This window comes from Impatiens glandulifera, chromosome 1, assembly GCF_907164915.1.
Source record: "Impatiens glandulifera chromosome 1, dImpGla2.1, whole genome shotgun sequence".
Taxonomy (NCBI): domain Eukaryota; kingdom Viridiplantae; phylum Streptophyta; class Magnoliopsida; order Ericales; family Balsaminaceae; genus Impatiens; species Impatiens glandulifera.
Window position 1 is genome coordinate 46,120,699 of NC_061862.1, and position 11,596 is coordinate 46,132,294.

Below are 11,596 nucleotides of genomic sequence, written 5' to 3' on the forward strand. Positions count from 1 at the left end.
TTTTTTAAAGTAAATCGTATAGAATCGTAGAATCAAAATTATATATAATCTCGTAAAATCGTAAAATATTATTATCGTAAATTTAAAATCGTAAAAGTTTACCTGTTTAAGAGTTTACTTAAAATCAGACTCGTTAACCACATGTGAAATCATAAAATCTTAAGATTTTAAGAGTTAACTCGAGATTTTAACTGTCTTTATCCAAACCAATCAACCTTGATCTCACATATATTATTTTAGTTCAATGCTAATAAAAATACATAACTTTGTATATTTAATAATGTAACTTCTTAATTTACAAATGATTTGTTAAGTAGATAATTTAATTTCAAATAAAATTTAGTGACTAAATGTATTTTTTTTCAATAGACTTAAATCTTTTATTTATTTTAATCGGATTCAATGTTTTTAAACATGACTTTGTCAAGAGTCATGTGAGTCAGACCATTATATGTATTATTTTTATTTAATTTAGATGATATCTTGTTTTATAACTTTTTAAAGTTATATAGTATTGAATGGGAGGTAACCAGTTTTGTTGGATTGATTTGTATACATGAAATTACAATTAAATCATTAAAGTCTATTTGAGAAAATCTTAGACTATGCATTTCGGTTTATTGGTGAGCTCCATTTGATTCGATTTGATTCGTTCACCAAAAACTATGATTAAATAATACTATTATACTTTAAATTTGTTTTGAAAACAAACTGTTTTAAAAACAAATATGAATTATGTATATTTGTTTTAAAAACAAATATCAATTATGTAGATTATAATTAAATAGTTGAAAATATAATTATCAATAAAAATATTAAGGTATCAAGATCTTTATATAGTTAAATACAAAATTATCTATCTTTGAAACAATAAAAAAAATAATAAATCTTTTAGCTTGATATCACTGCTAGTGAAAAAAAAATAAATTATTTAATATATATATATATATATTTAAAATTTAACCATTTTGGTTTAGTGATTTTATAAATAGCTAGATTCAATTTGATCAGTTTAGTTTAAATTTATTTGATTCTTATCTAACAAAAACACATATTTTACCATGATTCACTAAAATAAAATTTGGTTACGTTTACATAGAAGAGAAATTATTATTGAAAAGATTGTTATAGAGATGATAACATAATAAACTAGGATTACAACAAAAGTTTATATAACATTCGGTACCCTGCAATCATAATACAAAAATTCTAACAAATAGAGAATTTGAGTCGGCCCATTAAGAAAGCCCAATTATTCAAGTCTATTCAACAAATCTCCAACTTGACTTGAATTCTCATATGCATTTGTCAATGTCAGATGACTCAGATGCATTCGTCGATGTCGGATGACCCAGATGCACTCATCGGTGTCAGATGATCCATATTCACTCGTTAGTGTCGGATGACCCAGATGCACACACCAATGCCGGATGACTCAGGTGCACTTGTTAGTGTTGATGGCACAGATGCACTCGCCGGTGTCGAAGATGCACATGCTAGTGACGAATGGCCCAAATGCGCATGCCGGTGTCAGATGGCTCAGATGCACTTGTCGGTGTCTGATTGCCTAAATATACTCACTGGTGCCAGATGGCCCATATGTCGTCGGTGTCGGATGGACTAGATGCATTCGTAAATGTTAGATGGCCTAGATGCATTAATCAATACTTAGATGGCCCAATGTTCCATATTTTTTCTCTCTTCTAAAGTTGCCCATATGGCAACTTAACCGTTTATGATGTTAAGCAAGTCCAAACAATGTTAGAACTTGCTATGATGAACCAACTTGGTGAACATATCAGTAGGATTGTCATCAATTCCTACATTTTTCATATTTATCCTTTTCTTAGCAGCCTGTAGTTCATAATCAATCATATCATCATAACCATATCTCTGATGTGGTCTAACTCTAATCCTCCTTAACTGACTTATAGTTACACTCTCATTAAAAACTTTAGACAATTGAGAATCTAATTGTTCAGGCTTTGATAGCTAACCCTCAACGTGAGGTTCTATCTCCTTTTGTAGAGTAATTTGTAACTCCACCTGTTTGTCAATACTGCTACTTTCTACTACATACTTCTCAATAGAGTTAAGTATATATAGAATTCTCATAAAAGATGATGTTACTGTCGGGAAAAACCCTTGACAGAAACACAAAAGAAGAAAACAAACTGAAAGAACACAAACAAAATTTGATAACGGAGTTCGGCCAAAATGTTGCCTACGTCTCCGAGCACTAAGACCATCAATTAATAAGGAAGAAGAGATACAAATTTGGGTGCAATAAACCAAAGAGGGGAGAGTTTTTTTATACACTAAGAAACTTCCCCAACTCCCATCATCTTCTGATGTAGGATTTATGCTAATTGTGAATATAGTTTCTTTTATATACTAAGAAATTTCTTTCACTCCCATTATCTTCCGATGTGGGATTCTAATTGTGCCAAAAAACAACAAATCTCCACCTTGACACAATATCCAAATACTAATCTTCAATATTAAAAAATAAACCTTCAGTGCTACCAATTTGCGCTCTTCAGCGCCGACTCAAACGCGGAAGATGTTTACCAAATCTAAACAATTAGATTTGGTTTTCCCCATGTCTTTCATCTCGAACTCTTTACCCAATTGAGCCTTCAATTTGTCAACTTCATATTGGCTCTTTGATGCTATCAACATATTATCAACGTACAAGAGTAGATAGATGTAAGACTCATCTTGCAATTTGCGCAAATACACACATAAACTGAATTTGCTTCTTGTGTATTTGTGCTCCATCATAAACTTGTCAAGTCGCTTGTACCATTGTCTTGACGATTGCTTCAACCTATACAGTGATCTGTTCAACTTGCAAACCCAATTTTCTTTATCAGCAACTTTGAATCCATCTGGTTTATAAATGTAGATTTCCTCGTTCAAATGACCGTGTATGTCTGCGGTCTTCACATCTGGTTGAGCTAGCTCCAAATTCATCTACGCTACCAAGGCCAATAAAATTCTAATGGAAGAGTGTTTAACACAGGAGAAAGTACCTCATTATAATCACCTCCTTCCTTCTGAGCGTAGTCTTTAACTACTAATTTTTCCTTGTAGCGAACATCAAATTTTTCAGGAAATCCTTCTTTCTTAGCAAAAATCCATTTACAACCAATAACCTTCTTCTCTTTTCGTAGATGCCTCAATTTGCATGTCTCATTCTTCTGAATAGATTGCATCTCCTCTTCCATAACACCTCTCCTTTTTCCATTTTCAGTACTTCGACTGACATCTGAAAAAGTGGATGGAACATTATCTACGACTAGAAGTGCATAGGCCGCCATGTCAACAAACCGACCTGGTTTTTAAATAACTCGTCTTGGCCTATTCACAGCAATTGATTCACTTTGTTCTGAAGGTTCTTGGGTCAGAACCTCTTCCACATTTAACTATTCGTCTGTCGTCGGAGAGTCACTTCTAGTTGGGCTTATCTTTATCTGCTCAAACTCCACCTTTTGCAGAGTACAATCAATCTTGTCTGGTGTTACCTTATTCAACATTGAATAATCATCAAAAGTAACATCTTTTCTAATAATGGTTTTCTTTGCATCCAAACACCAGAGGCGATATTCATTAACTCCCGTATTAAATCCCATAAAAAGAGTCTTCTTTCCTCGTGGATCCAACTTTGATTCAAATACATGATAATATGTAGTAGAACAAAAAATATGCAAAGAATCATTATCAGTTGCAGGTTTTCCAGACCATACCTCTAATGGAGTCTTGCCACCAAGTACAGGTGATGGTAGGCGATTTACCAAATATTGAGCGTATGACACAGCTTCTACCCAAAATTTCCTGTCTAACCCAGCATTAGACAACATACATCGAACTTTCTCCACCAATGTCTTGTTCATACGTTCCGATACTCCATTCTGTTGTGGTGTTTTTCTAACTGTGAAGTGTCGAACTATGCCACACTTTTGGCATAACTTCTGGAATGAATCATTCTTGTATTCTCCACCGTTATTAGTCCAGAGAACTTTGATCTTTCTTCCTGTCTCATCTTCAACTTGAGTTTTCCATTTAAGAAAAATCTCAAACACTTCACCTTTGTTCTTCATCGTAAACACCCATACTCTTCTAGAAAAATCGTCAACAAAAGTAACAAAGTAATGTCTACCTTCAAGAGAAGGAGTCTTGGCAGGTCCCCAGATATCTGAGTGCACATAATTCAAAATACCCTTGGTGTTATGGATATTAGTGCCAAATTTTACTCGCCTTTGTTTTTCTAGAATACAATGTTCACAAAAATCTAACTTACAAACTTTTGTACCTTTCAACAATCCTTGCTTGACAAGAATTTGCTTAGATTTCTCACCAGCATGCCCCAATCGCATATGCCATATCTTTGTTGCCTCTAACTTCTTACTGCTCCCGAAATTTGATACATCTATTGTCCCATTAACTGTACTACCTTGATAATAATATAAATTATTACTTTTCCTGATAGCTTTCAACATCACTAGCGCTCCAGAGATTACCTTAAGAATTCCCTTTTCCAATTTCACCTGTAGGCCTTTTGACTCCAAGACCCCCAAAGAAATGAGATTCTTTTTCATATTCGGTATGTACCGAACATCTCTAATAATTCTGGTGGATTCGTCATCATTCCTCAGCTTGATTGAACCTATCCCCTTTATTTTACATGTATTAGCATCTCCCATGTAAACAACTCCACCATCTAGCTCCTTAAAGTCAAAAAACCACTTTCGAACTGGTGTCATATGATAAGTGCAAGCTGAGTCCAATATCCATGCATCAGGATGTGATGTTCTGTGTGACATCGATAAAGAGTATTCTGAATCTGCATCACCTTTGTTTTCTGCAACATTCGCATCTTCAGAATCTTTCTCTTTCTTCTTCAACTTTGGGCAGTTAATCTTCCAATGTCCTTTCTCACGACAGAAAGCACATTCATCTTTGGCAACTCTACTGACGGCCCCTGACCATCAATGCTTCATCTGACGGCCCCTGACCATCAATGTTTCATCTGATGTACCTACTTTGCTTTTCTTTTTATCCTTCTTTCTCAATTCATGACTATATAAAGCAGAACTTACAGCATCAAGAGAAACATTTCCCTTCCCATGAAGTAACGATGTTTCTAAGTGTTCAAATTCATCAGGAAGGGACGATAGCAACATCAACGCAAGATCTTCATCCTCAAACCTAACGTCAATGTTTAACAGATCTGCTACTAATTCATTAAACTTAGTTATATGCTCATTCATAGTAGTACCTGATTGGTAATCAAACCGAAACAGTCCCTTCTTCATAAGGAGCTTATTCTGACCACTCTTCTTCAGAAATTTATCTTCCAATGCTTGCCACAGTTTCTGTGCAGAAGTTTCATTCTTCACAACATACTTCTGCTCTCTGGACAGGCACGATCGAATTGTTCCGCACGCCAACCGATTCATGATACTCCACTCTTTTTCTTCTAACCCATTTGACTTCCCAACCTCAATAGCAACATCTAGACCCTGCTGAAAAGACAATCTAGAACCTCACCTTGCCACATGCCGAAATGCCCAGTTCCATCAAAGATCTTCACCGCAAACTTCAAATTCGATATCGGTGCCCTCGTCCAAGATGACGAAGGAGTTGACGCCCCTTTTGAAGACTCCACCATGTCAAGGACGAACCTTCGGCTCTGATACCACTTGTTGGGGAAAACCCCTGACAGAACTACAAAACAAGAAAACAAACTGAAAAAACACAAACAGAATTTGATAACGGAGTTCGGACAAAATGTTGCCTACGTCTCCGATCACTAAGGCTATCAATTAATAAGGAAGAAGAGATACAAATTTGGGTGCAATAAACCAAAGAGGGGAGAGTTTCTTTTATACACTAAGAAACTTCCCCAACTTCCATCATCTTCCGATGTGGGATTTATGCTAATTGTGAATATAGTTTCTTTTATATACTAAGAAACTTCTTTCACTCCCATTATCTTCCAATATGGGATTCTAATTGTGCCAAAAAACAACAGTTACTACTTAGAATAACTCTTCTCTCGGATGGAGACCATACTCTATATCATTTGACACCATCTCCATAGCCCACAAATACTCCTTTCCCCGCTCTTGGATCTAGTTTACCCTCACTGACATGATAATAAATTGTGCAACCAAAAACTTTTAGACTTAAGTAATCAACATATTTTCCAGACCATATCTCGTAAGGTATTTTGCAGTTAATCCCGGTGTGAGGCCCATGATTTATAAAATAGCATGCTATAGTCACTACGGCTGCCCAAAAACTTTTATCAAGTTTTGCATTAGAGAGCATGCACCTTGCTCTCTCCATTAATGTATGATTCATTCTTTTAGCTATATCACTCTGCTGTGCATATTCCTTACCGTGTGATGTCGAACAATTTCTACATCCTTGCAGAATTGATCGAAATCTCACGAACAAAACTTCAGACCATTGTTAGTTCGCAACCTCTTGATCTTCTTCCCAGTTTGATTTTCCACCAATGTTTTCCACTCTTTTGAATATTTGAAGGCTTCTCCTTTATTTTTTATGACAAATAACCAAGTTATCCTTGAAAAATCATCAATGATTGTCAAGAAATATCTTTGACTTCCAAGAGATTTAACTCTAGCCGGACCCCAAAAATTCGAATGGATATAATCAAGTGTGTCTTTTATTCTGTGAATAACATTTGGAAACTTGTTGTGATATAGTTTCCCAAAAATACAATGCTCACAAAAGGACTCGTGATCTTGTGATCACCAAGAAGATTCTCCTTTGCTAGAATCTACATCCCTTTCACTCATATGACCAAACCTCATATGCCAAAGTTTAGTCATATCATCCTTGTGAATCTCTGAGGATGCAACAAAAACAAAACCTGAGACAATAGAACTCTGTAAGAAATACAGAGTACCATTCTTGATACCTTTCAGAATAAAATCAGAACCCTTATAGATATTCAAAACTCCATTTTCACCGTTGATCTAGAATCCCTTACTATCTAGCATACTTAGAGATATCAAATTCTTAGTAATAAGTTAAGCATGTCTAACCTCATTCAGTGTATAAAATCTATCATTGTGTGTCTTGATATTGATTGAGTGAATCCCAACTATCTTACAAACAGAACTATTGTCCATAGAAACACTACCACCATATACATGTTTGTAAGATTCTAATTACTCTCTTTGAGAACAAATATGATACGAAGCTCTAGAATCAAGAACCCATGTATCATCTTGATGAGTGTGTTCATCTACCACTAAAACAATATCATCATCAGATAATGTATTATCTTCTGCAACAGTTACAAAACTAGAACCAAATTTTTGTGGATTTTTCTTAAAGGATATTCATTTTTCCAACGTCCTTTCTCTTTGCATTAATTACAGATATCAGTTGGCTTAGAAACCCTTTGAAGTAAATGACTTGTCGTGTTTCTTTTCTTTCACTCGTCTGTTACCTCCGCTGGTAAACAACTCTGAAGCTTGATTTTTTGTAATTGTACCAACTGCCATATGGCATAGATCCTTTAAATGATTGGCAGACCTGACATCTTCCAGACTTATTGTATCTTTCCCAACAATGGCATATAGAGACTCTCAAACTTCAACCATAACCCATTGGCCTTCTCCTCCTTTGAGACCTCGATGATTACATCATCTGCAAGGCACACCATTATTGTTGAATGTGCATTCTCCTCCAGAATGGCTATCTCAGCGGTTATATATGTTTCTGACGACATTTTCAGCGCCCTATCTTGATCTACCCTAAGCTAAAATTGTTTCTCCCCGTGAACTTGTCGATTTTAAGGCTTAATACTTCCATCTCAATTGAAAAAAAAACAAACGATCAATTTAACCTTACTCTGATACCAATTTGTTGAGACGAAATGTGATAGATGACGTAAGAAATAAAAAAGATAATTTTTTTACTGTGATTCACCAAGATAAAACGTGGTAACGTCCACTCAAAAGAGAAACTATTATTGAGAAAATTGTTACATAGATAATAACATAACAAATTAGGATTATAATACGAGTTTATATAACACTCGATCCCCTAAAATCTTAATACAAAAATCCTAACCAATAGAGAATTTTGGTCGGCCCATTAAAAAAGCCCAATTATTTAATTATTTAAGTCTATTCAACAGATTCGATATATAAGGGTTAATTTTTATTTTTACTTACCCTTCTTTTTTTAATACTCTTTTAGTGTTTTTTTTATCTTATATTTTATAATTGTATTGTATTATTCATTAATCATGAAGATGATTTATGATTGGTTGGATGTTATACTTGCCAAGTATGTCATTTTTGTATAATTTATATAATCTTAATTTTTATAAATTTTGATAATGCTTTTGGTGACCTTTTGTTTTTTTCGATAATTTTGTAAAAGTAAAACTCACTCACTGATTAGTTAATATAGGTTTGATTATGGATAACAACTTAATTTTATATAATTGAATTTGTTTTCTGTTACTTTTTAAATTTATTTTTGTAAAGAGAGAATCTGAGATTTCCTTTTTAATTTTTGGATGTAAATGGATCTTAAGAAATGGGTCAAAACACTTTAAAGCCCATTTTGTTATCAAGGCTCCTTTCAATCATACTGGATCAACAATAAAGAAACATTTGCTATTAGTGGCCTGACCGATAATAGAGGGCCTGACTATTGGAGTTTCTGAAAGGAATAAAAGACATTTTTAGTACCTTATCTTTTTAAAAATAAACAATTTATTCCTGTTTAAAAAAATATTAATTGTTTACCTAAGGTTATTTTTTTTTTTATATGACGTGACAATAGAACGTAATAACTTTCCATAAGAATGCATAATTAATCACAATTAATTTCAAAGCTGTCACCTTATATTACTAATTCAACGCTGATTTTTTAAAATTTGCTCGGATGCAAGGATATGTACCTTTTTAAATATTTTTTAAACACGAGTAAAATGTATATTTTCTAAAATCTAGATACTCAATTGATTTTATCCCAAAAAGAAATTTGTTATTATTATTTTAATTCAATAATTATATATTATATTTTATTAAATAAATATAATAATTTTATATTATTTTTAAAAATAACATAATTTAATTGATTAAATACTTTATTAATATATAGGTGACATTTGGCTGATTTTGATTGCCCTGTGGAGGCCCGCCTATAGGAGCTCTTACACTATGACCGGTCAATTTCAAGGATTATAGCTGAAATTATGGCTGGGCCATATTTGATACTTTGATGTAAATTTGAGTTTCATAACGTTTATTGAATGTGAATAAAACATTTTGATTTAAGTTTTGAATTAAAAAAATAGTGGATGTCTTTAATAAATTAAGAAAATGGTTGTTGATATTCATTTTCTAGATACATTTTTATTTTTGTTACAAGAGATGGTAATCAACTTGTTCATGTTGATATCAATCTTACTAAAATTATTGACTTGAGCCTTCTTAATTAGTATTGTAAACGGAAGATATTTGATGGTTATAATATTAATAATATATAATGTTTATTAAAAAATATTTATATTAAAAATGTCTTCTAAATATAAAATTGAAATAAGTACATATCAATATTATCACCTTGAAAGCTTGATTTAAATCATGTGTCACAAATTTATGTAAAATATGTTACAAATTCACTTCATGTTCTCTTTTCTTTTCCATTCTATTTTTCTTTCTTTAATCTCTTCTTATAGTTTGTAAAAGATACAAACTTTGACTTAAAAAATAAAACCCATCATCCTATAGAGAGCAAAGGTCAAAGAAGATAAAGAAACAGAGTAAAGAAGAGGAGTAGACTGAATAGTAAAAAAAGTGACATAAACAAACACCCATAAAGGGATTACACAGCATAACACCATCACCATCATCAACAACAATGAAGTCTTCAATTCAAGTACAAAAGAGAAAAAAGTGCAAAACCAACAACAACCACAAAGAAGTGCACAGAAAGATCAAACATCAGCAGATTCGTTCACCCCATTACTAATCAGTGGCTGAGATGGAGAAGAAGACCCACCACCATTATCAGCACCATCATCCTTCATCATCATCTTCTGCTTCTTCTTCACCTTCTTTGATGAGCCTTTACATAAATCAACTGGGTATTTGATAGCATTCAATTCCATCTTACGCAGAGCAGCCTTTCCAAGATCTACACCACAAATGTCAGAAAGCCTAACAAGGTAAAGCAATACATCTGAAAGCTCTTCTCCTAAATGTATCTTATCTTCTTCCTTCCAATCGTTAAGCCCTCTTTCCACCTCTCCTTTCCATTGAAATATCTCTGACAACTCACCCACTTCTCCTACCTGTTGTTATTATACACACAATCGATCAATCTCATTTACCCTAAACATATATGTTGTATGTAATCGATCAAATAGACCATGCAATGTCCAAATAATCAACATTCTTAACTTCATAACATGCAAATCAGTTAGCATTTGCGAAAGGAAGATTATGTAAAACTTGTACTACAGAACATAAGACGGGAGGTTGAATGAAAAATCGTACCAGGGCAAGGAGGAGATTTCTAGGGCTATGGAACTGATCCCAGTCCCTTTCCCTAGCAAAATCCGCCATTTTCTTCTTCAAATCGTCTAGAGTAACACTCGAGGTTTCTCTCACTAAACCCTCTGCCATGTCCAGACACGATGAGAACGAAATGACTGCACAAAGCCACAAACCCCATGGTTTATCACTGGACCTCAAAAACCAATTTACTTTTTTATTTTTTTTTATTATTATTTTTTTTTATTATCTTAAAAACTCCATTTTTTTTATACTCATAGTATCGACCGGACACAAATTGGACGAAATGACCCTAAAGATGGAGCATTTGTTTCCGTGGTCACTAATAATTAAAATTGATTTGATGACCACTTTATTTTTCTTAGACAAAATTACTTTTTTCGCGTGAAGTGAATTAGGTTTAATATAAATACTCAAATTTTTTCATTTCGTTTCTCTCTCTTCTCTCTCTGTTCTTGTTCGTAGGCGGCGGCAAAAACTTCGGCGACGACGACTACGACTTTGCCCCCTGAATCTACAAAGGTAAGAAAACCTTAACCTGAATCGAAGTTTATAATATAGATTTATGTTCTTATTTCCATATCTTCATTTTAAACCCTAACCCAAATCGATTTATGTTCATGTTTCCAATATCTCCATCTGAAAACCCTAAATCAATTTATGTTCTTATTGTCTATTATCTTCATTTCAAACGATTTATGTTGCTCTTAATCAAACTCTAACTCTAAATCAATTAAATCTGTTCATATTGGTTCATATTTGTTCATTTTTTTTGTTCATCTTATTGTTCTTATGTCGATGATGATATTTACAGATCATATGAGTTCTGTTTCGCGAAGGGCTTCTCGTTTCGCGAAGGGCTTCTCGTTACGCTAAAGGCTTCTCGTTTCGCGAAGGGCTTCACGTTTGAAAACTATGAAGATAGTACGTTTATATACTAAAAAATACTAAATACTAGTGGGTTGTTACCATTGTCTAGTTTAGTTTGACTATTTTCACCGATATTGTATTGTTTTTCT

General features: G+C 33.5%; 1 protein-coding gene across 1 annotated transcript; it reads right to left on the minus strand.

The window, feature by feature from the left end:
- Positions 1 to 9,869: 9,869 nt before the first annotated feature.
- Positions 9,870 to 10,702, minus strand: LOC124921754 (dCTP pyrophosphatase 1-like). Its single transcript, XM_047462454.1, has 2 exons — positions 10,560 to 10,702; positions 9,870 to 10,354 (listed from the first exon to the last, which is right to left on the minus strand). The coding sequence occupies exons 1-2, from the start codon at positions 10,686 to 10,688 to the stop codon at positions 9,998 to 10,000; spliced, it is 486 nt and encodes a 161-aa protein (XP_047318410.1). The 5' UTR covers positions 10,689 to 10,702; the 3' UTR covers positions 9,870 to 9,997.
- Between the last annotated feature and the right edge of the window lie 894 nt (positions 10,703 to 11,596).